General features: G+C 38.0%; 6 protein-coding genes across 7 annotated transcripts; 4 read left to right on the top strand and 2 right to left on the bottom strand.

Annotated features, from left to right (window-relative positions):
- The first annotated feature begins 1,312 nt into the window (after positions 1-1,312).
- On the top strand, positions 1,313-2,460 carry LOC110758806 (transcription factor IBH1). The gene has a single exon (XM_021960729.2). It carries the CDS (start codon positions 1,602-1,604, stop codon positions 2,094-2,096), a length of 495 nt encoding a protein of 164 aa, XP_021816421.1. The 5' UTR covers positions 1,313-1,601; the 3' UTR covers positions 2,097-2,460.
- A 1,256-nt stretch (positions 2,461-3,716) lies between these two features.
- Positions 3,717-6,884, bottom strand: LOC110758837 (Sodium Bile acid symporter family). The gene is made up of 5 exons (XM_021960767.2): positions 6,256-6,884; positions 5,676-5,771; positions 5,256-5,562; positions 4,917-5,164; positions 3,717-4,404 (listed from the first exon to the last, which is right to left on the bottom strand). Exons 1-5 carry the CDS (start codon positions 6,657-6,659, stop codon positions 4,167-4,169), a joined length of 1,293 nt encoding a protein of 430 aa, XP_021816459.1. The 5' UTR covers positions 6,660-6,884; the 3' UTR covers positions 3,717-4,166.
- Positions 6,885-9,046: 2,162 nt separating this feature from the next.
- On the bottom strand, positions 9,047-10,750 carry LOC110758824 (uncharacterized). Of its 2 annotated transcripts, XR_015826529.1 has the most exons (3): positions 10,039-10,750; positions 9,683-9,955; positions 9,047-9,404 (listed from the first exon to the last, which is right to left on the bottom strand). XR_015826529.1 is itself a non-coding variant. In XM_088246234.1 (2 exons), exons 1-2 carry the CDS (start codon positions 10,498-10,500, stop codon positions 9,893-9,895), a joined length of 525 nt encoding a protein of 174 aa, XP_088102360.1. In that variant the 5' UTR covers positions 10,501-10,750; the 3' UTR covers positions 9,546-9,892. The 2 variants fall into 2 exon arrangements, 1 of the variants encoding a protein (XP_088102360.1); XM_088246234.1 differs by lacking the exon at positions 9,047-9,404 and having other exon boundaries at positions 9,546-9,955.
- Positions 10,751-13,036: 2,286 nt separating this feature from the next.
- Positions 13,037-17,611, top strand: SKS3 (SKU5 similar 3). The gene is made up of 9 exons (XM_021960768.2): positions 13,037-13,344; positions 14,150-14,259; positions 14,343-14,613; positions 14,703-14,841; positions 15,203-15,566; positions 15,987-16,352; positions 16,448-16,526; positions 16,810-17,006; positions 17,175-17,611. Exons 1-9 carry the CDS (start codon positions 13,210-13,212, stop codon positions 17,278-17,280), a joined length of 1,767 nt encoding a protein of 588 aa, XP_021816460.2. The 5' UTR covers positions 13,037-13,209; the 3' UTR covers positions 17,281-17,611.
- A 1,479-nt stretch (positions 17,612-19,090) lies between these two features.
- SCPL21 (serine carboxypeptidase-like 21) lies at positions 19,091-22,871 on the top strand. The gene is made up of 14 exons (XM_021960766.2): positions 19,091-19,455; positions 19,544-19,689; positions 20,001-20,077; positions 20,215-20,337; positions 20,449-20,551; positions 20,650-20,687; positions 20,763-20,864; positions 20,960-21,040; positions 21,121-21,366; positions 21,649-21,714; positions 21,822-21,943; positions 22,169-22,282; positions 22,452-22,497; positions 22,624-22,871. Exons 1-14 carry the CDS (start codon positions 19,289-19,291, stop codon positions 22,705-22,707), a joined length of 1,515 nt encoding a protein of 504 aa, XP_021816458.1. The 5' UTR covers positions 19,091-19,288; the 3' UTR covers positions 22,708-22,871.
- Positions 22,872-23,522: 651 nt separating this feature from the next.
- LOC110758808 (CDT1-like protein a, chloroplastic) lies at positions 23,523-27,064 on the top strand. The gene is made up of 7 exons (XM_021960731.2): positions 23,523-23,922; positions 24,001-24,120; positions 24,223-24,457; positions 24,915-25,820; positions 26,303-26,504; positions 26,593-26,689; positions 26,803-27,064. The coding sequence occupies exons 1-7, from the start codon at positions 23,642-23,644 to the stop codon at positions 26,858-26,860; spliced, it is 1,899 nt and encodes a 632-aa protein (XP_021816423.2). The 5' UTR covers positions 23,523-23,641; the 3' UTR covers positions 26,861-27,064.
- The last annotated feature ends 173 nt before the right edge of the window (positions 27,065-27,237 follow it).

Genomic DNA, 27,237 nt, shown 5'->3' with positions numbered 1-27,237 from the left:
CTTGTGTGTGTGCTCAATTAATGAGGGTGCACACACCAAACACACTGAGTCAGCGTGCGCATTAGTGGTCCAAACAATGCCCTAATTAATTGAGAGAGGTAGGCGTACATGTGTTGATCCAACTTAATTTGAATACTAATTAAGCCTAATTATGAGTTAGTTAATCAGTCTAATTCTAGAGCTTGGTGAAGGGTATGTCATGTAACTTAGGCCCACCCATGTTCTTATTTTGCTAGTGATCAAAGTGCAGCACTGGATTATTAGGTTGAAAAGCTCCAATCAAGTGTGCGTTTTGGCATGCATGCATATCTGTCACTTTGTTCTTTAGAAGTTATTTAAGGTCCTTTTTAATTTGGCATATGATTAAAGTAATTTTTAAAAAAAGACCTTAGGGAAATAAATTACCCTAATTAATGTCAACATCACTTTCACGGGGAAATTAAAAACTAGATATGCATTGGTTTTCATGCTCCAAGATTATGTAATAGAAGATAGATTGATGGCTGCCTGCTGGAATTGAAGTGGAATGCACTTATTAGGTTTTAGCTATAGTAGTTTTTACTATGCAACGGTCAACCTTCTTACTTACATCACGATTTTATATAAGATTCAAGTTGTACAATTAACGGTCCTACATTCGTGCAAGATTTATTTAATTTCTTATGATCCTTATTGGAGACATGTGATCCTTTAAACACCACCATGCATTAGTATATATGTATATATATACAAATGATATTAGAGGAGTTGAGAATCAAATACCGGTCTTCGAGTGCATAAGTGAATGTTCTTGAAAACGTTACTTGGGGGAAGGAGATTCGAATTTGGATGCAAAGGCGCAGACTCATTGCCTTGACCAACTGATCTAATTCACGTATCTAAATTAACGTAATTTTAAAAATATACTTATTTATACAACAATATTAATGCAAGGAATGGCATTCACCACCATCTTTATACCCTAAAGTACTGCGTTTAGTCTTGGTCACTAGAACATGGCATGATCATCACCAATTCCACCCTTTGCCGCCACCATTAGGTCACTGATGACCGAAAAAAACACAAATTAAAAATGTTGCAAAGTTGGCGTAAACAGGTATGCAACGATTTACTAGGAAATGTATATATAATCAATCCATAAAAGAACAAAGTGACAGGAAATGGAAATTAAGGCCCCACAATTAATCCAAGTGGGTAATGCAACCATGTGCTCTCATATGGTGGTTGGCTCTTAGCAACCCCACAAAACCCACTTTTCACCTCCTAAACCCCCAAAGCTAGAGAATACCCAAGAATAATTAATATGCAATTATTTGTAGTATCCTAAAGAATTGATTCCTTGGTCTCTCACTTCCTCTTTATACCCCCCAAAATTTTATCTCTTTACCTCACAAACACAAACACAAACACACAGACATTTGTGTCAGAACATGATTCTCCTTTTGTCTTTGTGAGCTTTGAGAGCAAGGAGGACCCTTTGTGTCAGAATAAAATCTATATATCTCCAATTGTTTGCTGGTCTTTTGGTCCAATATACCTAACACCCAACTCTCAATTTCAAAACCCTATTTCCCAAAAATCCTCATTCTTTCTTAGCCACTATGAATCCAAAGAGCTTGTCTTTGAGGCCTAAAACAAGTTTGAAATCTAGGTTCACCAAAGGGTTTCTTCAGGCCTTGAAGAGAATACACAGGCAAAGATCTAGGTCACCAAATGTATCTTCTCCTAGGGAGATGTGTAGGAGATACTTGAGTGTTAAGATTGCTGCTGATGCATCCATGGCTTCAGCTGTTGGGTCTAGAAGAGCTTGGAGCCGAGCTTTGCTTACGAGGATTCGAAGCCATGGGGCTCCGCGGGTTTATAAGTACTCAGCCAGAAGAATTGATAACAGTAAGAAGAAGAAGAAGAAGAAGAAGTGCGAGGATGGTGAGGAGATTGGTGTTATTTGTGAGGCGAATGAGCTTCGAAAGTTTGTGCCAGGTGGGGAAGCCATGGATATTTGCAGCTTGTTGGATGAGGCTGCCCATTACATAAAGTGTCTCAACACTCAGGTAAAGGTGATGAGAAGGATTGCAGATATTTACTCTGCTGCTTGATGACCATTGATCAGCTATGTTCTTAATTGTGTGGATTGGTTTATATATAATAATTACAATTTCAATCATCCAAAAAGAGAACAATTATGATATGAAAATTGAAGTTGCAGTGTAACCATGGAAGCAAAATAAAATGAAAACAGAAATATGTAATGCAGCTCTAGAAGTTGTTGATTTTTATGTGGGAAGCTGATGGGTTTTGTGGTTTTCACCAAGTAATCCATCTGTTTACTTGGATTAAGAGAGTTGTTATTAGAGAGAGAGAGAGAGAGAGCATCTTGTTAAATGTGTTGATAGAGGATTAAGAGTCCAAGTAAATCATGATTATGCTTTGATTTCTCCAAGTAATCCATCTGTTTACTTAGAGGGTTGTCATCCAATTGTTTCATGTACAGACAGATAATGATTTCTTTATCCTAACCATATATGTTTTGGCCTCACTCTTGAATTATTCATTTCTCTTGTGGGTAAAAGCTTCTTTGAAAGTACAAGCACAAACTGTATATTTGTGTCAAAACGTGGGTTTTTTCTACCAAATTTTAGTTCAATATATCTAAACCAAATTAAGAAAAAGATCTACTAATTTCTGATCAATTAAGTTCAAATCTGTTGTCCAAATTGTTTGTCTTCTCCGTATTCTACGGATTAGGAGCGATTAGTTATGAGGTGTTACTATTCTACCATTTTGTGGGGATTTGATGAGATAAGTTTTTTTTTTTTCCATAAGTAATCCATCTTCTACATTCAACTTGGTAAAAAAAAAAATTCATTTCCTTCAACATACCTTTGATTTAGTGACTTATCCAATCCAATCCAATCCAATCCTAGGCACCAAACGAGCCCTATAGAACTATAAGTTGTTAACCCCCAATTGAGCTAATGCTAAGTGCAATACAAAAGTTTATAATCAAATTTGAAGACATGCATCACAATATTTTCTGCATGGCCTCTTCTTTGTATGTTCATCATATTTAAAATATAAAAGAAGTTTCTCATTTTACCACTATCCAATCACAGATGAAAAATTGATCAATATATCAAATAATTTCACTACAAAATTCTTTGTTCTTTGTTATAAAGAAAAAAACTATATCAACCAATTCAAAAATATATCCCTATCCAAGTATCAACGTACATGTAAACAATAACAGGCTGCTTAAAAAGATAAATCAACAGAAATTAATTAACTGAAAATTATGATTAAATTGAGTTTTCAGCAACTTTCATCATAATTTTCAGCAATATATTCCATATCTTCTTTGCATTTTTCAAGTCACCACTCTCTGCACAGTTCATACACACCTGCAAGTATTGTAATATGGAAGCCGTTTTTTTAATGGAGCTAGCATCGTCAGCCGTTGATTGTAGGGTTCTTCAATGCAGCTGCTGGCTAAGAAACTGAAGCCATGGTTGGTTTTGTTAGTTTTCAGTGCAGAGCTCTAATTCTAATTTTCCAAAATCGATTCTGACTTGGGGCCCAAGTTGGGAATGTTACTTGGGCAGCAAGAGAAGTAGCTTTTGCTGGTCAGCCCACCAGCCCGTCAGCGTGTGTATCAAAAAAGTACTAAATTGAAAGTACCACCAGACACAAGTTTAAATATAGAGAAGAAATTTCAGTAGTAACTTGAAAAAAGGCAAATTGATTGGCCTCTGGGCAACTTGTAACCCAAAAAAAAAAAAGGGGCAAAATGCAAGCATGTTGATGACAATGCACTATACAACCCAAATCAATTTTTTTTTCCCTTTGATTGTTTACAAAGTAGCAAGATGAAGAAACAGCCTATATTATAAAGAACTTAACAACTTTACAACTCTAGCCTAAACTATTGTTTTCCCGCTATCTATATTCTGGCTCCTGATCCTCTGTATGCAGTATTGCTTTACAGCTCAGTTGAAGTGGTTCAGCACGGCCACTACCGATCCCTCTTCCATGTCCTTCTTTGTTATGTTCTGCGTTATTATCCCTGACCCTGACCATCATCGGTACGCACTAAATTAGCCCATCATCGGTATGCACTAAATTAGCGTTATTGTATGCCCCCCTGAATTCTCTGATTGTTGCTTTCACTACTAAGCCTTCATTGTAGAACCAGTTTGAGGCATCAGTAGGGAAGGCAGGTCTCTAATTTGAGAGCCGGTGCCCCAGAAAGAGGCAAGAAAAAGGCCCACGATAGCCATGGCAACAACCGAACATGCTGGAGGAACTGCCTGGCTGCTCCCAAGGAACTGGCTTGCCAGGAGACCTGCCAGGGTGGAGCTTTGCATTCCTGTGCACAAGGAAAGTGTCCTGCTGACTTCTTCTTCTTGCCTGTTGTGACAACAATAAAGATCATCTATAAGGGGACATGCGGATATTAATTACTGTCATATTAAAAAGTTTCAGAAATGTAAAATTCCTCGGAATCAAAAGCTGCTGCTCAGGGCAGTTAAATACCCCAGCTAGATTAATGACTACCCCTAGAAACTATTCGTAGAAACAGAGCCATTGTCAATACAAACTGAGTAATAACTAGAAGTCAATCACAAAGTGAACATGGAAAACTCAAAAGTAAAAAGAACAACAAAATTTTTGTTTTGGACCTGGGTACAAATTACAATTATCAAATATCCATGCTGTTTGCAAGAGCATGGAGGGACAAGATAAGCCATTACTTGCGTACTATAAAGTTCAATATCATTAAGGCGGAATCAAAATCATCAAAACAAGGGCAATGGCTACTTATTATCATATCATGCCAAGGCCCGCAAATCTTCATCACCATGGACAAGACATGACTTCCAACAATGAACTTTAAAATTCTAGGGGAAAGGAAGATTCACCTCAAACTTGGAATTTTGGATACCCAGTATCCAACCGTGAAGGCCACTGCGTGAAATGCTATAACTGGAAAAATCAATCGGAACCCCTCTGCAGACAGAATTTGGCTCCGATTAATTGCAAGAGGACTGCCAATGCACATTGAAGTGCAAATCATAGCAACAACTGGCATCACTGGTCCAAGGAAATTGACAACTGGTTTTGCATAAGTATTGAGCACAAGGCCAATGGTTACTGGAACAAGAACCACCTAATAGGTAAACTAAGAATGTCAAAGAAATGCATATTAAGCATAATAGAGGCAGAAGCTAAAACGACTGCATTAGTGAACTCCCAATTACCTGCAATATTGACTTTGACATGGCAACAGCATCGACTGGAACAACAGAACCAATTAAAAGGCCACTTAGTAGAGGCGTAACAATCACTGAGGCAATGGTGGTGGTGCTGGTGAGGAGAATGCTCAAGGCCACATCGCCTTTGCTCAAAAAACTAGCATAGCTAGATAGCTGAGCCCCCGCAACACAAGTGGTGAGGACAAAGCCAGCGTAGAAAATCCTAGACACGCCAAATGCCTTTGCAATCAGTACCCCGAGAACCGGTTTCAACACATACTGTGCCATAAACCCAATAGAGAGCGGTAAAGGTCTGCAATAGATGAGAAGTAAAGAATATTGGGACAGCTCACTCAAACTCTTACAAGCAGACTAGAATAATGACAGTAAGAAGAATATATACACAATGATGAATAAAGATATTACCTTTTGAATGCAAGAGCAAAATCATCAATGGAAAGTTTGATTCCAATAGAGAGCATGATCCCACCAAGAGCAGGGGCATATAAATCCTTAGATACCCTGTATTAATTTTGAATTAATACATTGCTGAGCTGATGTAAAACTTGAGAAAATACAGTCTTTTTGGCATGTAATCTGCTGAACAAATTGAAAAAAATCTTCAAATAGAAAAACTAGGTACCCAGAGTCCCTCTGGTGCCAAAAATCAAACACATGCAAGCAGTCCCAGCTCCTAACTTTTATGTTTTAAAAACCACACAGGTAAAACTTCAGAAATTGAGAGGTAAATGAAATGATGGATTATAGAAATTGACATAACATTAACATATACAAAAGGGTATCCAAAAATAGTATTAATTTAAAAAGTTAATCCCTCAGAACCCCTTGCCCAGCAAAAAAAGAATATTTCTCTATCCATATATATAAAATCATCCAACTTGGACTTACAAGAAACAACAAAAACAGAATCCCAGTGCTTAATTCCTCAAGAATTCGACATGCAAGCATTGAAAGGCTTTTAAAAATTCAAGAAAACAAGACCCACCAAGTGAACGTTGAAGGCTGAGCCAGAGCAGCAACAGCAGTGGCAGCAACAACAAAAGGAAGCATTGCTGACAAGAGCTGAGACGAGTCATCGCTACTCTGCGCACCCCCTTGGGAAATTGCAGCTGATGGGTTTGTTCCAAAAGACAGCAACGAAGAGTTGCCTTCTCTCCACTGTGACCCGACTCTCCCTATAAAAGGCGACGTAGAGCAAGCTTTTATCGACAGACCAACCCCATTTTTCAATACCCTTTTGGGAAACGAAAAGGAAGAAGATGAAGAAGAAAAGGAAGAGCTTGGTGTGTAAGAGTTTCGTTTTGTGAAGAGCTTTGAGGTTGTGGTGTGGGGTGTGAGAGAAAGGAAGGGTATTGAGGTCATTGAGTAGCAGATGGAAGTGGTGGACATGGCAGGTGGGTCGGTGGTTAAAGGGGGGTTCTCTTCGCCGGAGAACGGTGGTTCCCGGCAAGGATTTAGAGAAGGAAGGAAAAGGAGAGGTGGTGGTGAGCGTAAACGTGACGGAGATGAAGTGATAGATTGAGTGATTTTTATAGGTAATAGAATTGATTGATTTATTTTGTTTTGTTTATTTGCAAAAAACAGAGAGAGAAGGCAAGGGAAGGGGCTGTTTTGGTGCGAGTTAGTTTTATGGGTCGCTGGAATTTGTGAACCGGGTCAATGGGCGCACTTGGATCGTAGAAATGGACGGTGATGATGAGATTAACGCGGCAGATGTAGAAATTGTATTTGATTTTGCTTAAATGTCCCTGGTTTATTGTATATTTCCCGCTTAACGTGGCAGGAGACAAGCCGCATTTGATTTTGCAGAAATGTCCTCGGTTTATTGTAGTTTTTCGGACCATTATGTTTGTAATTGTCCACTCCACAGCCTTCTTTACATTTTCCGGTTGAGGACCCCATGTTTTATTGTTTTGTGAGTATCTACATGTGTCTCTCTCAACTACGATGATTACAAACAAACAAAATAAATAAATAAATAAATAAAATAAAACCACAGTTAAGAATAAGTCTACACACAAATATTCGATGCTAAAGAATAATCCAATATGAGCTGAGTGTAAGTAATACTCGTTAATTTGTGAGTAATTGTACATATTCGGTTTTTTTTTTCTCCTTTTTGAAGTTACGTATTTTTGTGTTTATAGCAATTGGTTAAGAGTACGTACTCATGTCTTGCATTCGAATTTCCCTTTTCAAGATCGTTTGTGTCTTACGAGAAAATAATTGTTGTGTGCGTGATTAGCTAGTGTAAAAACCCTAAAACCCGTTAATGGATATGAAGTGAAATCTTTTTCTTATGTTTGTTATAATTGGTAGGGGAGTTTTGGAAAATCATGAAACTAGATAGAAAAGATTGGTAATAAAAGGAAACAGATCTTCTGAAGATGGACAGAAAGCCATGCAAATGGGACAATGGCCTTAAACACAGCTGTTGAGAGTTCTCCGTGATCACTGTGATCAACGCCCTCCATGTACATGCGTGGAAACTAACTCTGCCGCGTTTGGCTTTGTTTCTCTCCCAAGTTTGTTCCTTCTGAAGCTCAAACGCCGCCAATTGCGAGAGTTTGTGATGGATGGCGTGCATAAAACCAAGCACAAAAAAGAAGGCACTACCTCCTCTCGTCTCAATTTATGATGTTGACTTTGATTTTTTTAATATGATAAGATCAAAATATCTCAAAGTGTCAATCAAATCAATCATAATTTGTAATTCCTTCATTTAATTCCCAATAAAAAGCTATTGGGTTGAATTGGGTAGCCGTCAAATTGATTGGGATAATTTTAAATAGATAAATAAATTGATTTGGGCTACGAATCTCATACTATATGGGTTTGGAAATTGGAATATGGATATGTACAAGGACAACATCACTGTTGATAGAAACCACACACACATGGATGGTACCACTACATGTGGGGGATGTCTATGGCATGCCCCAAAATGCTTATAATTCCATGCAATGCAATCATCTTCTTTCTTTCCCTTTTTATTTTATGAAGCAGTGGATTGAGAACAAATAATTACATCCATTTGTTTCTGGTCCTAGACTTAGGTCCTATTGGGATTGGGTGGGTATACAGTCAATTGAGAACAACATTTTGTTATTGGGCCTTGACTTGAATGGCCCACAGAATAAAAACCTAAGACATCGCTCGTGCATTGGTTATTTATGTTCGTAATTACATGTGGGTCTTACAATGAGACTTACATGCATCAACAGTCAAAAATAAGTTGCACCACGAACCCATTGTGGCTCTAACATTTTCCCATCATCAGCATTAAATCATTAAGAATTTACTAAACCCTAGAGCCTAGGGGAGAGTTTTACATAGCCAAGTGAGAAAGTGGGCTCCTCAAAGGAAATAATCAAGAACAATGAGGAAGATACTACCAAACACAGGATGTAATAGGCTCCTTTATGGTTAATTCGCTGACATGATTGAAAACCAAAAAAAAAAATTCCTTTGAGCAAAGTTGGGCAAGAAAGAAAAAAAAGCCTAGAATCTCCTATTCCAAATGCAAAATACAGACAAATTTCATATGCCCGAACATGTGCCAATAGAAGGCCTTTGGTTTGGAGAAATACTTACATGAAACGGGAATAACACTATTTGCTATCCTGGTCAATCACGGTATGTTACAAGTGATAACTTTTTCATGTGGTAGATTGTGATTGGCTGGGGATAGCAAAACAGTGTTATTCCCATTTCATACAAGTTTTTCTGTTTGGTATGACCAGTCTTAAGAGAGTGGTCCAGTGCACATCACTTCATACTGAAGTTTAGGCAAATTCCAATAAAAATAATGACATAAAGGAATTTCCCTACATTGTTAGTCTACCTCAACTATTTGAACCAAGCAACAAATTATGAGCTACAAGAACAAAAAGAAAAACAGTATCAACAAATACACACATACTATCTACAAAGTCTCTCTGCCATGACAAAGATGAAACGCAAGAAACCAAAATTTTGTCAGAGAGAGAGAGAGAGAGAGAGAAGGAGCATCTGGAACAAAAAGAAAACCCAGTGCAGAATTTTCTGTAATTTTAGAATATCACTAATCAAAACCTCTGCTCAAACTCTTTCTGACAATTGAAACAGAGTCCTTCAAGTTCAAAGTTTAGAGACCTGATCATAACAATTTAAATATAAGTTTAGAGACCTGATCACAATCAGACAAATATAAATTCTATCTGGGTTACCCCTCTTCCTCTGTTCCACCCACAACTCATAAACTGACAAATTATACCACAAGCTAAAACAGAGCAATGCAAAAGGCAAAGGGTTTTTTTTTTTTTTTTTTATTGGAAGCTTTTTATACCGTCAATAATTTTCATGATACCAATATGAACTTCAAAAAAAAAAAAAATACAATACAAGACATAAACCTGTTGCAGATTCATCACCTGATTTGGGCTTCATCTGATCAATGGCTTCTGCCTCACTCAACCTTTTGCGCTTTTGTGACACAAAACTGACTGGAAATAACTTTGCCTCCTCCAATCTTGGGTTCCAATCGAATTCACTGGCCACTAAAAATAAAACCACTCAACCAACCAACAAAACTAATCTAGACCACACCTTCAAAACACCTCCTCTCCTCCCCCTCCAAAACTCTACACAAAATCTCTCCCAACAAGTTCATGATCAAGCTTGTACCGCAATTTCCCCGATTCGTCCTGCACATCAATTCATCATTACACTCTTCCAGTCTCATTTATTTCAATCCAAATAACAACAATTTATTGAGATTGGAATTCACCTCGAACACGGTTCCAATGGCTTCGACGGAGGTGGTGGCAGCGGTGCAATCCGGCGGAGTTTCGAATAGAGACAAGGAGAATTGCTTATAAACGACGCCGACATCGAAGTAAATGATGCCGGAGCTGGGCACGTCGACCCGGATTCCTTTAACAGGGAACCAGAGGAACAGCTCCTGGGCCGAAATACCCGACAAGGATCCGATCTGCCCGAAACTCAGCGTCCCCGAGACGTTCCTATCGTAATGCAACTGGCTCTCGAATTTGGCATTGCAGGCCTGATCCAGGTGCACCTGGAACCGGCCATCGTCGTCGACTTCGAAGTCGACTACGCCCTTGGGCAGCAGGCCCATCGGAAGCCCGTGGGCCCGCAGCACGTCGTAGACGGAAGGCCGCGACGAATTGGAGCACGTGGTGAATGAGAGCAACGAGAGGAGGAGGAAGCACATCAGGTGTAGCAGCATGTTTGTTTAGCGTGTGTGGAATTGTCTGAGTCAAAGCATGGGAGGTGAAGTGATGAAGAGAGAGAGCTAGGTTTTTGTTTTTCTCTTTAAGTGAAGAAAAATGGTGCGGTGGTGTATTTACAGAGGGGGTTGGAGGGAGATTAGGGTTAGGGTTTTTGAGATTTTGGAGGAGATTAGTATTTAGTAGAAGTAGTGATCTAGTAGTTGAAGTGTGGAAGGAAGGAGACAGTGGTGCCAGCTTGGGTACAGAGGGGATTAGGAGAATGATCAATTATTGGTAGTGGGAAAGTGGGCCCCCTCTTTTGCTGAGTGGGCTTTAATCCGCTACAATTGGCAACTTCTTGTGTGTAGTCAGGTACCCAATGGGAGAGGGACACGTGGTTCTTCTAGTGGTAGTTGTGTAATTAGCGTGGAATTTGGAGGGGGTTTATTGTCGTGGAATCTGATAGACGCGAGGCGGTGTAGTAGGTGGAGGAGGAGGAGGGAGGTGCTTGGTGGATTTTTGGATAGAGCTTTGAAGAAGCGATCGGCACGAGGAGTAAGGCATTGGCTAAAGAGTTAAAAGACAGGCGGTGATTCCTCCAAAATAGATAGGTGAGAATCCTCGTAGCCTCAGAAGTCATAACGAACCCAAACCCATTGCCCTCGTCACACTTGGATAAACATTAAAATAGATGACTGTTAATTATTGATGTATATAAAATATATATAATTGACGATCAGCAAACATTTTTTTATAAATTGACAATTATTCACCGTAAATGTATTTAAAATATCCGTATAGTTTGTCATGGCATTTGCCCCTTTCATGTCTAAAATTATAAATTTTATGACAAAATATGTTGAATTATTGTACAAATACTATATATGGTATTAAGATAGTCGTGACAAAAATGAGTAATAGTTATGAATACTTTCGCATGTGGTTCCAATTTCTTGTCACCCAACTAGCTCCATGTCCATGTGTATAGATTTGACATCCATTTTATCTCAATTTAAAATTCCACAATTTCCATTATGTGCTTCCACTTGTGCCAAAAATAATTGAAAATTATTATTAAATTGCACTGCATGCCAAAAACATTTTTAACTTTTACAGTTCAGAGATAAGTATGAAAAATAATACGATTTTGTCACACACAAACAAAGAGGGGGCGATGAGATGAGAGGAGCATGCGTAGCGTAAGGTAACAAAATGGATATTGCTTGGGGTGTGAGTGATTATGATTTTGTCTTGACATAAATTATGGATAATTATTTCAGTGATTAAGACAAGTATGCTAAAACAAATCTTTAATGACGTGAGGCCGAGTGTAGTTGAACAAACATGTATACATTGCATTATTTGGTTCAACAACTTTGTTTATTAATTATATTATAAGCATTTCCTACGTTCATAATGTGAAGGGCAACGTCAAAGACTCAAAAGGGTTTTAAAGCCTGGCTGATATTGCAACACTTCAAAATCTCCATAAAACTTGTAAATTACAAGAAGGAAAAGACCTTCATTACTCCGGCTGTTATTATAGCGTTTATTAGGGTTTACGGTTTAGAGTGTCACCCTTAATGCATTCGTTGATGCAACCATTACCGCTACTCTTGTTGTCATTGTTGCTACCATCGCCCCTACCCTTTGTCATGACGGTTATCATCATTGTTGAAGATATATTTAAAGATTCATAGTCTACATTAGACCTTATTTGTGACATGAAAGTTGATGTCGTATAGCTTAAAGAAAATTACGTGAGACAGTCACATTGTCACGTGGTGTTACTAATCCACTCATATTATAACATATGTATATATTTATTCACACTATATTTTATATCCGTAACATATCAATATTGTTGTCTACTAATATTATAATATCTAAATTAGTAACATCACATAAAAGTGTAACGTCCCCGCTCAAACATATCTCCAAATTTACTGGTTGATATTTATAATTTCCCCTTTCCTTGTATACTTGGAGGCCAGTATGGATCAGATATCGCATTTTTCTTGTTCTGGTAATCTGCCTACAGCCCACAGAATTGGGCTGGATCAAAATCGTCAAGTTATACCAGGGTGGTTCTTCATGCATGAATATTGGTGGCCACAATCATCCCTTTCTGGTCCAGATCAGTCGACCACATTACAGGTACAACTGTACAGGCAATCCAGAGCTAGCGCTAGAATTTGCTCCTTAGAAGACTAACATTATTACAAAAAATAGTCGAATTTTTTACCTTTTGGAAAAACAAGAATGTACCACCTATGATAAAATGACTTCAGAAAAAGTGAAAAAAATAGAAGCCAATAATTTGATAGTTGAAGTAGAGACAATGACAAGAAGGGTCTTGATCCCAAAGCGATCAGTCCAAAATATTTGGCACAGGCACTCCATCTCTCATCTCAGGTTACCTTTCTTGTAGGCCCAAAGGCCCCCACACGGTGAAATCAAAAGTGTAAAAGCATGGTGGCTGTGGCTCCAATGGCCTCCTTTCTTTAGAAAATTTGAAACAAAATGGGACCCAGAAACAGTCCACAGAAAAACTGTCTCTGACGAGCCCAAGCTGTGCCTTCCACTTTCCCATGTGACTCTTTCACTGCCACTCTGCCGCTCCAACTTTGCATTTTTGCTGCTCCTCCTTCCCATTAAACCAAACATTCACATACCCAAATAACCCAAACTCTCTTTTTCTCCTCTTGGGATATAGAGAAATCCCAATGCCCTCTTCTGGTTTCTTCAACCTTGTCATCCTTCTCTGCTCATTGGGTGTTGCTTTGGGCGGTGACCCTTATGTGTTCTTTGACTGGACTGTCTCTTACGTCACTGCCTCCCCACTTGGAGTTAAGCAGCAGGTTCTTTCACTCATCTTATCTTCTTCTAACCTCTGCAACAACTGTCTTTACTCTCTTCTCTCTACTTTTCAAGTTCTAGGTCCTCAACTTGAAGCTTTATTTTGCTCTTTAATTATTTAGCTGTGACTTGAGTGTAATAATATCTATGCCTGTTTGTAGTAATGTTTCCAATTTTGAATTCTGTGCCTTGCAAATGGAATGATTCCATGGATAGTTGTTGCTTTCAGGTAGTAAATTCTCATACAGCAGGAAACACTATGATTAGTGTATTTATTAAGAGTGATAATTAGTTTGGTTTACATTTATTTAATTGATTAGGTATAGTAATTTTTCAGTAATGCAGGTTTAGAGATGCCTAATCATGCTCAACAACTGGTTAGCAACTTTATTTAGGGGGGAAATTTGACAGATTATGGTTCAATTGTCTGGTATATACTCTCTCTCAACCATAAGATTCACTGAAAAGGGGGCCAAGGGTGCACAACCCGGCTGAGTTATCCCAATACTGTGAACTTTGGAAAAAGGGGGAAAAAGATTTTCAACCTTGGTACAATTAAATTCCAAATTGAATAAGAACTATTCAATTACACATTAGTGTAATGGTGTGTATATCCAGAACGGTATAGATTATTAGTATCGTATAGAGTTGACGAATGAGGTGCGTTCAGTAAAAATTACAGAAATGGAGCCTGGTCCAGTTAGTTATTTTTTTTTATAATTAAATTTGTTGGTCATATGAATTCTTCATCATCAAATTGCTTTACCTGCATCATGTCTTTACCCTCCTTCCAAAATATTATTTCAGGTTATTGGGATTAATGGGGAGTTTCCAGGACCGATTCTTAATGTCACTACAAACTGGAATGTTGTTATCAATGTGAAGAATCACCTGGACGAGCCATTGCTTCTCACTTGGTAAATTTATTCGTATCCCATCAGCAACAAAATAATTGTAAGTATTGATGATAGCATTGCTAATATTGCTTAGTTTAATTCAGGAATGGAATACAACATAGGAAAAACTCTTGGCAAGATGGTGTATCAGGGACTAACTGTCCAATTCAAGCTGGATGGAATTGGACATACGAATTTCAGGTTAAAGATCAGATAGGGAGTTTCTTTTACTTCCCTTCTCTAAACTTCCAGAGAGCATCAGGTGGATATGGCGGAATCACCATAAACAACCGAGCTGTTATTCCACTACCTTTCGCTGTGCCAGATGCAGATATTACCCTCTTCATTACTGATTGGTACACAAAGAGTCATAAGGTTAGTATAAATTGTGCTCCGCCGCTGCTTGTGTTTCACTACCTATTCATTGGGTTTCTTAGGCATGGCTCATGCTTGTAAGGGAACAGGAACTAAGGAAAGATGTTGAAAGTGGTACTAGCCTGGGAATTCCGGACGGTGTGCTCATCAATGGAATAGGCCCCTTTCGCTTTGATGAGGGACTTATTAAAGGAGGCAATCCTTTCCTGACGGTAAATGTTGAACAAGGTATATTTCTGGGGTGTATTTGTGAAATTTTTATCTGGTTCTTGTATTCTAATGTGATTGTGTCTTTCTAATCATCCAGAATCATATAAAATGTAGAGTTTAAGTGTTGCTGAGAAAATATTGATGCAATTCACATATTTCTTGTTGGGTTTGAGGGGTAATGAGTGAGAGGTCCATACTCCATAGCTCTAAGGGCATATTTGGGTTGGAAACTTGGCATTTTTATTAAGATGTTCTCCAACATCCGTTTGGGTTGGTTTCTTCTTGGGGCTCTTATTGTTCTGCTGATATGATTTACACTTGCACTTTTATTATCCTGCACTTTTAACAGGAGCCGGTTGTTGGTAATTTCCTGGAACAGGAAAAACATACCGCTTCCGTGTGCACAATGTTGGTATCTCAACTAGCTTGAATTTCAGAATACAAAATCATAACTTGCTTCTAGTGGAGACTGAAGGATCATACACAGTTCAGCAGAATTATGCAAATATGGATATTCATGTCGGTCAGTCATTTTCATTCTTGGTTACAATGGATCAAAATGCCAGCAGTGATTACTACATTGTTGCCAGCCCTCGTTTTGTCAATTCATCTTCATGGGCTAGAGCTACTGGAGTTGCCATCTTGCACTACTCCAATTCTCAAGGACCTGCATCAGGTCCTCTCCCTGATCCTCCTAATGATTACGACGCATATTTCTCAATGAATCAAGCAAGATCCATAAGGTTGTAGTTCAGTATGTTTCTTTTGGTTTAATAACAGATATATTTGAAAAAAGAAAAAAAAAAAGTTCATTCAGTTCCTCCAAAAACTTTTATGATGATGGCGGTAGCCTTGATGTGGACAGAATGCTTGATAAGATTGCTTACCCCTTATTTCAATGTTTCTTGAGCCATTAGTCTTCAATAAAAAAGAATCCTTTTCATAGCCTTTTGTTTTATTTACATATGAGGAGGTTGAATGGTATTACATCCAAACAATTAGGGGAAGTTCCATCTGGCTGATATTTTGTTTTGTTTCCCTGAAATTCCATACACTAATAATTCATTTTGTTTTTTTTTTTTGTCTTTTCTTTTATGATATTTCTGTTCTCAAATTCTGGGCTAACTATTGTTACGTTTGCTTCTTGATTTGTGCAATTATAGGTGGAATGTTTCTGCTGGTGCTGCCCGTCCAAACCCACAAGGATCTTTCAAATATGGTGAAATCACTGTCACAGATGTATATGTTATCCTCAATAGACCTGCAGAACTTATAAATGGGAAGTGGCGCACTACCCTCAATGGTATTTCATATTTACCACCTTCAACACCCCTTAAGCTCGCCCAGCAGTTCAACATATCAGGAGTTTACAAGCTTGATTTCCCAACTAAACTGATGAACAGACCTGCCAAAGTTGACACATCTCTAATTAATGGTACTTTCAAAGGTTTCATGGAAATCATCTTTCAGAACAATGACACCACTGTTCAGAACTACCATTTGGATGGCTATGCATTTTTTGTTGTGGGGTGAGCTTTTAGTTTTGAAATCATTAACTGCCTCTATTCCTAATTATGCAACTGGAAAAGTACAAACATTTGAAAGATTCCCTGTTTCCCTGCAGTATGGATATTGGAGTGTGGACAGAGAATAGCAGAAGCACTTACAACAAATGGGATGGCGTTGCTCGCAGCACCACACAGGTACCCCCTTTGCTCAAATGCATTATACAAACCAGTTGGTCAGTAGATTTTCCATGGGAGAGCTTTGAGAGGACAAAAATATATGAAATAGAAAGGGTGTTAGTATCATTTAACGTAAAAGTTTTATCTGGCAGGCTTGTTGCACTACTTGGTGGTTGCTAATTGTTATTGTGGTAGTCGCGCACATTTACACATGCACATGGAAAGGAAAAGATCTTCTGTTGATGTGTTTTAGGTAGATTTTGTATTTTGAATTAATTGCTTCATGCTCATATTGCTACAGGTCTTCCCTGGAGCTTGGACAGCCATATTGGTTCCTCTTGACAACTCCGGCATTTGGAACCTTCGTGCACAGAATCTGGATTCATGGTATCTAGGCCAAGAAGTTTATGTCAGTGTTGTTAATACTGAGGTTGACCAATCCGAAGCTCCTTTGCCTGATAATATCATATATTGTGGACTACTTTCATCTTTACAGAAGTAAGATATCAAAAATTTGGCGGAAAGTTTTCATTCACTTATCTTTTACTTGTTTATTGAAATTTATATTAACAGAAAATTCTTGTAAAAGAAACTAGCATGCACAAAGATTAAAAACTCTCATTCCAAACTCTGCTAATGCATAATTCTATTTGTTTTCTTCTCCAGAGACCAGGCTCAGAGAGTCAAGTTTTCTAGCGCACCATCAATCTCCCGTTCAAGCTCAACAATTTTGGTTATGTTGATCATAGCATGTGGGGCTTTCATTGGGTGATCAAGCCGGGAGCAGCTATAAGCAAAGCAAGCATTGCAATTCTTTCCACCGGACTGGCGTTTAACACGCAGTCATGGTTTTGAGGGAATGGTAGGATGCAGAACATATGGGCTTCATTCGTTGTGCTTGGAAAAAAAAAAAAAAAACATATTGAGTGAGATGAGAGCAGGATGTTGGGGGATAAAACCCATGTAACATTATAGTTGCAATATGTGCCATGTAATGTAATTTTACATTGTAAACGATGTATAACTGTAATTGCAATGTGTATCATTGTATCTTAAACGCTGCAGGTCATTTTAGAAGGTAATGCATGGATTCTTTTATAATCTGCCTCCATCTACAAACTGTTCATCCAAAAATCACACGGCGACACGGAGCAAGGCCCTGAGTCGCCGTGAACAAGAACAAAGCTTTTAGTCTTTTGAGTGCAAATGTGCCACTACTCGGCCTAAAATGGCATGAATGATGAGCTAAGAAATTATAATGGAATGCAAAGCATAGAGTTAGAACTAAAGCTATAGAAGCTTGAAACTAGAAGAGCTTGAGCTAAAATGCTAAAGAGAGGGGATTGTGTTTGCAGCAGGTGGTGGGTGGAGAGTTGCCTTCAAAGTTCAAACTTTGAATGGTTCTTCCAAAATCAGATCAAATCCACAAGATATATATACTTATCTTAATTATCCAATATTCAACCCAATTATATATTTGAGATGATAAAATAATATATTCAAGATATAACTGCCCTGATTATCCAATATCACAATAATATTAAATCAAACAATTGGAATAATTGTTCTAAAATCATATGAACACATCATATTTTTTTGAAGGAAAGGTCTAATGTAACATTTCTTAACATTCTCGGATAGTGACATGGTACCTGAGTCAAGGGTTTCTGGCTTTTCTGTCCCTCATGTGGGTTTTTGTTCATTTCTTTGTTCTTTCCCAAATAAGAGAAAGAGGAAACAAAATTGAACACAACCTTAATTAAACTAAGTCAAACATGTGATTCCGTCCTGATTCCTCCAACATTATCAGGTTCTAACAAATATATAGAACCCAAACCTAACTTTTGCCTTGTATCAAATTTAAGGATGCAAGGACAAAACCAACCTCAGAATCCTCACACACAAAATACTTTAAAAACTAACCCCACACAAAAACAGTTTCTTTTCATGGAAGGTGCGTATATTTTAATACTTATATGGCCTACCATGCATGATGAATGTTATGAAATAGCCTATTCAACTTTAAAAAAATTCCACAAAGCAGATACGAATTTAGTTAAATTGGATAGAGCGGATGTGCTCCTATTTGCATCTGAGTTCGAATCTCCCTCCCCGTAATTTAGATTAAATTAAAGTAGAATATCACTTGTATTAAAAAAAAAAAAAAAAAAGCTATAGAATAACTAATGAATTATATGAGAAATTGATAATGAGAAAAAAATTTGCAGTTAATTTGAGAGGAGTTACTGAAAATTAAAGCTTTAAATATTTATCTTCTAATATAACAGTTTGAGTAATGGTTAATTAAAGCTTGAAAGTCATGGTCCAAATCTAACGGCATCACACATTTCTTGTGCCAATTCCTCAATTTTTTCTCTCTCTTCCTCAATATCAAGTGGACCCAACGCAAGAATTAGGGTAGGGGCACCTTTTCTCTTTCAGTTGCATCAACATCTGACTGGCTACCAGTCAAAACGTGTCATGCACTGATAGGACCTCAGAAGATGACTGGCTTGTTGCCTTCCACAGAGCACCAGTTTTCCCACCATGGCGCATAATAATAGGAGCCTGTGTTTTTTTACCAAGTTGAGAGGTCACTTTTGTCATCTTTCTCTTTTTAGCACTCTCTCTTGGCTTGTAAGCAACAACAACAACAACAATAGCAAGTTGCTGCAGACTAAATTCATTATAAATTATCTTTCACAGTGTTTGATTGATATGACATCCTTCTTGCTTTTCTAATTGCCAACAAATTTTATCAAAAGTCATAGGTAGAGGCCATGGATAGGGCTAGTTCTAGTGTTGTCTCCCACAGAGTATTATATTTGTTGCTTTCATTAATTTATGTGTTCTTGAGCTTTTTGCCAACTCAATCAGCTCCTCAGTCTGCTCTCATAACCCAGATTCCTGGCTTCAGCGGCACTCTTCCTTCTAAACACTATTCTGGGTAAGCAAGATTGTTCTCAAACTATAAATACATATGGATTTCTGGGATGCATGGTTGTTCATTTCTTTATGGGTTTGATTGTATGAAGGTATGTGACAATTGACCGAAATCATGGGAGGAACCTGTTTTACTATTTCATTGAATCCGAAAGGAAGCCGTCCGAGGATCCAGTGGTTCTGTGGCTGAATGGTGGACCTGGATGCTCCAGCTTTGATGGCTTTGTCTACGAGCATGGTATTGTTTCATAGTTCATTTGAATGGAATCACTCAATTTAATTAATGAAGGCCATGACGTTTTTAATCACACCACTCAATGTACATACTGTCTTCAAGTATCTGACTCTGCTGGGATCTGGGTTTGAAAGTAAAGGTGCTTACTTTCAAATGGGCAAAACTTATTGGTTGCTGAATCTGGGAAGATGAGACTAGTTAAAGTAGTTTGTGCGTTTCAACTTACTGGATAGGGCTTAATTCTCATAAAGTTTAACACTTTCTGTAATTTTATTATTAATCTATAAAATATTGGTTCCATCCATATTTTTCAGGGCCATTCAATTTTGAAGCAGCCAAGACCAAGGGAAGTCTGCCCCAACTGCACCTTAATCCATACAGCTGGTCAAAGGTTAGAACTTTGAGAATCTCAAGGAAAAAACTAACTACACTAATATTCTGCAGATGTAATTGTGAATCTGATGAAAATTGTTTCTTTTTCTAGCACATGTGAAATCAAATTACTCATAATTATGCTTCTCATCTTAGGTTTCCAACATTATATATTTGGATTCTCCTGCTGGCGTTGGTTTTTCTTACTCAGAAAACAAAACTGACTATTATACTGGTGACCTAAAGACTGCCTCTGATAGCCATACGTTTCTCCTAAAGGTGAGAAAGGCAAAAAACTTGAAAAGGTTCACATACTTGTTGAAGTGATGCTTATTATGTCTCCCAAAATACTACTATTAATGCATCTGCAATTTGTTGTTCTGCAACCAGTGGTTTGAACTTTACCCGGAGTACCTCTCCAACCCATTCTTCATTTCTGGTGAGTCATATGCTGGAGTCTACGTGCCAACACTTTCTTCTGAAGTAGCGAAAGGTAAATCATCCTATAATAGTAATGTTAGAAGGTACTTAGGTACTTCAAATTCTTGAACTGCAAGTGTTGAAACTAAAAGCTAAGGTGGAGCTCTGCAGGAATCGATGCCGGTGTAAAGCCCCTTCTCAACTTCAAGGTATTTATCGGCAGGCAGTCCTTTTGTGAATTTCAAATATCTGTGGCTCCAATCTCAAATTACTGCATAATACAGGGTTATCTGGTGGGAAATGGAGTTACGGATGATAAATTTGATGGTAACGCTCTTGTTCCATTTGCACATGGAATGGGACTGATATCAGATGATCTATATGAGGTTTGTGTAGAATGTCCAATTTGATTTGTAATGCAAATTTCATCCCCTTGCTCCCACTATCATAGTAATTCTGGTAATGCATCTTTGTGCTCCAGGAGGTTAACAAGGAGTGTGGAGGAAACTACATTTACCCAGTCAATGATGCTTGTGGGAGCAAGCTTGAGAAAGTTGACAAGGTAATATAAATACTGATAATTTGCCTATAATATGGAATGTTATGTTTTTGTTCTGACTTTAAGACTGTTACTAATCCCAGAATATAGAAGAATTGAACATATATAACATTCTAGAACCATGCTATCACGGCACAGATTCAATGAAGATTAAGACAACTACAAACAGTAGAGTGCCATCTAGTTTTCGACGGTTGGGTGAGACTGAAAGGCCTCTTGCTGTGAGAAAAAGGATGTTTGGTCGTGCCTGGCCTCTTAGAGCTCCTGTAAGAGATGGAATTGTTCCAACTTGGCCAGAACTTATGAATAGCGAAGACGTTCCATGTACTGTAAGTTGCTAACATTATTATCACTTTGATATTTTGATCCCTTTTCCCATTTCAGCCATTGATTTCTCAAGTTGATAGTAATAAGTGTACTTCCCTGGAAAGGGCTAAATGAATGGTTCTTCAACTTCAATACAAGAATACTGTCCTCTGTTCATATTTATCTTCTTTCATATTTATTTATAGAATGTATTCCTTTGGTCCTGATTGCCATGACATCGAGGTGGCTTCATTGGAATTGTCTTAAATGTCAAGATGCCCTTAGATTTGATATATCTCCTGCAGGATGATGAGGTTGCTACTTCATGGTTGAACAATGAAACAGTTAGAAAGGCAATCCATGCAGCAGGGGTAAGGTTTCTCAGAATTAATATTTTAAACCAGAATCTGAAATTTGTAAATGTCTAGTCCTAGTGGTTCCTAAAGCATCAAATTTTTTGAAACTTTTTGCACTAAAGGAAAGCTTGGTACCTAGTTGGGAATTGTGTACTGGCGGAATCAGATTTACTCATGATGCTGGGAGTATGATCAAGTACCACAAGAACCTAACTGCAAAGGGTTATCGGGCACTTATATATAGGTAAATCTCCAAGGAAAATGCCACTGTTTTTTTACACCTTTGCTACAATGTTCCATTTGATTGCACGAAAGGGGAGAAGGTAAATGAAAAATGAAAACCCTTTTTCCTAAGTTCCCCAACTATGTTGCAATGGAAAACTTATGCTTTCACTTGGTTATTTCAGATTCTGATTTGCAATCTGTTATCACTGGTATGCATTTATATTCAATTTTCATTTTCTGGCAGTGGTGATCATGATATGTGTGTACCTTTCACTGGGAGTGAAGCATGGACTAGATCACTTGGTTATAAGGTTGTGGATGAATGGAGGCCATGGACTTCCAATGGACAAGTTGCTGGGTACTTACAATTACATATTTTCTTTCATCAAACCCACAATAGAAATAGATGATTTTTTTTTGCTTCAACACAATCTCAAAAAGAAAGAAAAAAGAACTCATTTCCTGGAAGACCATTTTCATTGGGTACTTGGTAGTGAAATTGAATAAACCTATGTTAATGGTTGCAGGTATACACAAGGGTACGAAAACAACCTTACCTTCCTGACCGTGAAGGTCAGTACATGAAAACTTTCTTAGTCTACTCAGGCTGTACTGAAACTGCATCTAGCATCATTCATTTTTGCTTTTGAGCAGTTTCATTGTTGATTCTCATACTTCCATTTGATTGTATTGGTGCAGGGATCAGGACATACCGTTCCAGAATACAAACCGCGGGAGGCGTTAGATTTATTTAGCCGGTTTTTGGCTGGACAACCACTATAAGAGAGAGAGCAGTGCTGCTATTTATTGCCTATGCTACACAAGCTTATAGTGAATAAACAATATGATCAAATGAACTGTGTTGTAGTTGCCTAGTAAATCAAACCAGCCTTCTGATTGTTACTTCTATATGAAATATTAAATTAAAATTTCAGATAGAGAATCCACCATGGTCACATAGATGAGGCAAATTAACAAGCTTGAGTTAAAGGAACATCCTTTTTTATTTGAATGATTCCTTGCATTTTAACTTGGAGATTATTGGTTGCAAGTAAACTGCTTAATTAAAATTAAACTGTGGCTAGTTGCTGCATATAAATCAAAACAGGCTTAAAGTGTTCTCTCAAGCCTAAAAACTGGGTGCTTTCTAAATAGCCAATGAAGCATATCAATTCAAAGAATAATTCAATGAAGCCAATCTGTGTGGTGCCAATGGGATCTAGTAGAGTGAAAAATGACATTGATTTGCAGATTAGTGGTCTCAGATTTGAACCCCCATAACACCTCAACAAATGTCTTTGTAAAAAAACCCCTCTCCCTTCCCAACTTCATTATAAAAAAAAGCCAATCTTTGTGGTCACATGAAACATTAACAAGCTCGAAGAATCATCATATTTTGACTACTAATGAGACTTTTGGTTGGGCCTACTCAAGGCCCAAATAATGTCTTGGTTTGGAATGTGAGATATTTTCGACCAAAAATAGTAGTAGCCAATGAACAGTAAGTGATCCAACGGATCTATTTCGCGGGAAGCAACGGGCATCTTTTCCCGCCATGGAAAATCCTGATTATAATAAATACCGAAAACCCCCAATTGCCTCTCTCTCTCTCTCTCTCTCTCTCTCTCTCTCTGTGCTGAGACTGTGATCTTCAAAATTCACTTTTTCATCGACTCCAAATCCCAAATCTCTCTCTATCTCTCTCTCTTACTCTGCAATGAGTTCCTCAGAAACCCAAAAGACCCCTAAACGCAATCTCTCTCTTACCTTCAAATCGGAAAAACCCCATATAAACCCAAAGCTCCGAGTCGTAGACGACGACTCACTGAGCACCAAAACCCCAGAGAAGCTCCAACACTTCCGTCACAAAAGCCTCCGCGAGTCAACCCAGAAGCAACCAACAGTCCAGATCGACTTTGCTAGACGAAAGATCGAATCTTGGCCCGACGAAAACCCAAATAAGACCCATGTTGGTGCCTCCGAGAAGCTACCAGAAAAGTAAGGCTTCGTAAATTTCATTCTTGAATTTTTAGGTGGATTTTAATGTATTAATTTTTGCGGGTTTTTATTTGGCAGGTATGAGATATTGGGTGAGTTTTTTGATTGCTTGGATGCTTCGATTCGGTTGTTGCGGTTGAGGGGTTTGATGACGAGTTTTTCCAATATTTGCCCAAAAATCAAGTGTTTGACAGATAGGTACTATTTTTTTTGAAAGGGTCTTTTTAATTTGTTGTTTGGTTGCTGAAGAAATAAATTAGACTATAGAAAGTGATTGATTTTCGTTCATCTGGGTTTTAGGAGGTTTACATATAGTCACTTGGCTCAGCTGAAGTTTATTTTTCCTGAGGCAATTGAGATAAAGAGGGTGCTTGTTAAGAATGAGAAAACCAATTGTATGAAGCCAGATCTTCATGTTACCTTGAATGTTGATGCGGTGGAGAATGACGAGTTGAAATCTGAAGGTGGTGAGCATATGCATTTGGGGAAAGCCTTTCGCGAGCGGCTTGTAGATATTTCAAAGTTCCATCCTGAGGTATACCCTTTCTACATTGGATGTAAAGGGCAATCTGTGAAATTATCTTGTATTTGACTGGGAAATCTATGAGTCGCACCGGACTTTTACCAAAACTATTAGAAATTATTTAGTGTAGTGGCATAAGCTTGAGTGCATGTTTTGTTATCTTCTTTCTAATAGACAGTAAATGACACTAGGATTTAGAATGATTATTGTGTTAACTCTTGTAACAGAGAAATTCTACAAATATGGTTTTGTAGGATTATTCTTGCTCTAGGATATCTGTATCCCAATTTTTTTCCCAACGAACGCTAATTAAATTAATTAGGCTAGGCTTAAGGCAACTTGTCCAGTTGTCCTAGCTGGGAAGTAAGTTACTTAGCTCTTCAAGCTGTTCTTTTATGGATTTAACATTGTTTTTCTTGAACTACTTTTTGAATAGCATGTGACCTAACAATGATTAATATGCTTTCAGGGTTATGAAATTCCAAAAGAAACTCTGCCCCAGCCATTCAATTGCGCAAAGCAAGATATCCATCCAGATACTATTAAGTTTCCCTTGTCACCATCTCCCGAGGTATTGACTGATTTACACACGGTTGAAAAACCAGAAGCATCAACAACCCGCCTTCAAGGTGATGAAATTCCAGATGAAACACATCAAATGCCATCTAATCAGTCAAAGGAAGGTGTGAATTCCAACATAAGTGGAATTCCCGTCCCATTATTACCCATTGAGACATCATTTGAAGCGCCAATAGAGCAGCAACCAGCAATGACAGCTCATTTATCTCAATCTTTTCGACGGCACTTTTCTAAGCCATCCTTCCAAGCTCGAAATGTTTCAGTTCCAGAGTCCAATCTCAGTATAGTTTACTCAGTTGAGGAAGCTAGTACTGCTGCTTCATCGTATGGCAAAGTACCTGCTACACCAGCCGAAGAGATAGGCTCCATAGAAAATGATATTGGTTTATCCACAAGAAGTGCTAACATTCAGTCTACTCCAGCTAGTACTGCTGCTTCATCATATGGCCAAGTGCCCGCTACTCCAACCAAAGAGATAGGCCTCATAGAAAATGACAATGGTTTGCCCACAAAAAGTGCTAGCATTCAGTCTACTCCAGCAAAGCTTGCTTCAACTCCAGCCAGGTTGATGACTGTTACACCTGCATTGCACCCGCCAAAGCGCTGTTATATGAGCCCAGATGATAATTCTACTAGCTCACCAGAAAAGTTGGTTAGGCGACCTCCACGCTCCAGGTCATTGAAATTTGACACTCCTGTGAAGAACAAAAAGGTCGAGGATGAAGCACTTGATATGGACGGTGCATCATTTGATAATGGCTTCTCTGATATTCTTCCAGAGGATCTTTTGCAATTGGTATGTCATGTCTTCTGTCTATATTTCTATGAAAGCTGTTGGAGCTTACTAACTCCATCTTACTTTAACACACCTGCATGACCCTATGAACGCTGTCAGACCAAAAAATTTATGGCATCATATGCTGGGAAAAATATGCCCATGACCAGAAAGCTTGCTTAAACTGGCCTCGGCTTAAATTATGCAGTGTAAATTACTTTTTCTGCATCAAGCCCACAACGTGGTTTTGTGAAAGTATGGCACATGAGATATAGTGTAAATCTCATTCTGTGTCTTAGTTTGGATAACCATATGATCTGTTCAACGATGTATTTGGTTGAGCTCTATTAGTTATGAAAGTTTTTGGAATCATGTTAAATTATAGTTGAAAATCAAGCTCAGTATCAATGTTTAAGGCTTGCTTATTCCATATGTCTTTACATCTACTTGATTTTGAACATAATGACTTCATTTTTTATGAGTATCCATTTTATCTTTTGCAGCTTAAAGATGAGGAGAGGAAGGAAATAGAGGAGCAAAATCCTGACGTCTCACAAGCAAAGAGGCAGCGGCAGATGATTTCCAGCCTGCCTAAGCTCTTCAACACGATTCATCTCCTATTTCAGTCAATGAACTCTTCTGCTATCACAAAAGAGGAGCTTGTACACAAAATAATTTGGATAAACTGTGATTTTGTTGACAGAAGTAAGCCATTGTATAAAAGCAAATAATTTCCTATTACGATTTGCGAAAGGTCCTGGTGAACCTAACCCTTTTATTGCTCTTTTTACAGAGGAAGTTGAAGAGCAGCTTACCTTGTTGCTAAAGCTGGTTCCAGAATGGATTTCTGAAAAGAAGTTAGCACCTGGAGGAGATTTGCTTTTGATCTAGTGAGTTTTATCTACAGTGCAAAACAGAATTCTGTGTTTTGGAGACGTATGTTGCCTTCTATTAAATAAACTCAATCAAATTGTCTGATGTCATCTCATCTCTCTTCTTGCAGCATTAATAAAACGTCAAATCCGGATTCAATACGTGCGCGGCTTGAAGAAGCAATGTAAGCTGGACAACGCTAGGTTTTCTGAAGTTATTTACTGTAAAAAGCAGATTTAGGCCCTATTTCATTAGCCATCTTGGAAATATTTTAATTAATCAGTTGTTCATGTAAAGCACATCTGCGTGGCTTACTATTAGTAGTATTAAGGCTTTGTCAAGAATGTTATTTAACAAGAAGATTATGGAAATATATATTTCTTTTCTTTACAGTTTTTGGTGTTCTTTCAGCAGCATAAAAAAATGCTTGGCCGCATTTGCATGAACTTCAAAACAGAATATCTGAGATTTATAAACAAATACCAAAAGACTTGATAATTGCTCTATTTTATTCTTGCGTTCTAAACCGTACGATGCATAATCTTCAACCATCGATTGCATCTCT

The sequence above is a fragment of the Prunus avium genome, chromosome 8 (genome assembly GCF_965620075.1).
Source record: "Prunus avium chromosome 8, drPruAviu1.hap1.1, whole genome shotgun sequence".
Lineage (NCBI taxonomy): Eukaryota > Viridiplantae > Streptophyta > Magnoliopsida > Rosales > Rosaceae > Prunus > Prunus avium.
Note: the sequence above shows the minus strand (reverse complement) of the source record. Positions and strands in the feature narration are given on the sequence as shown.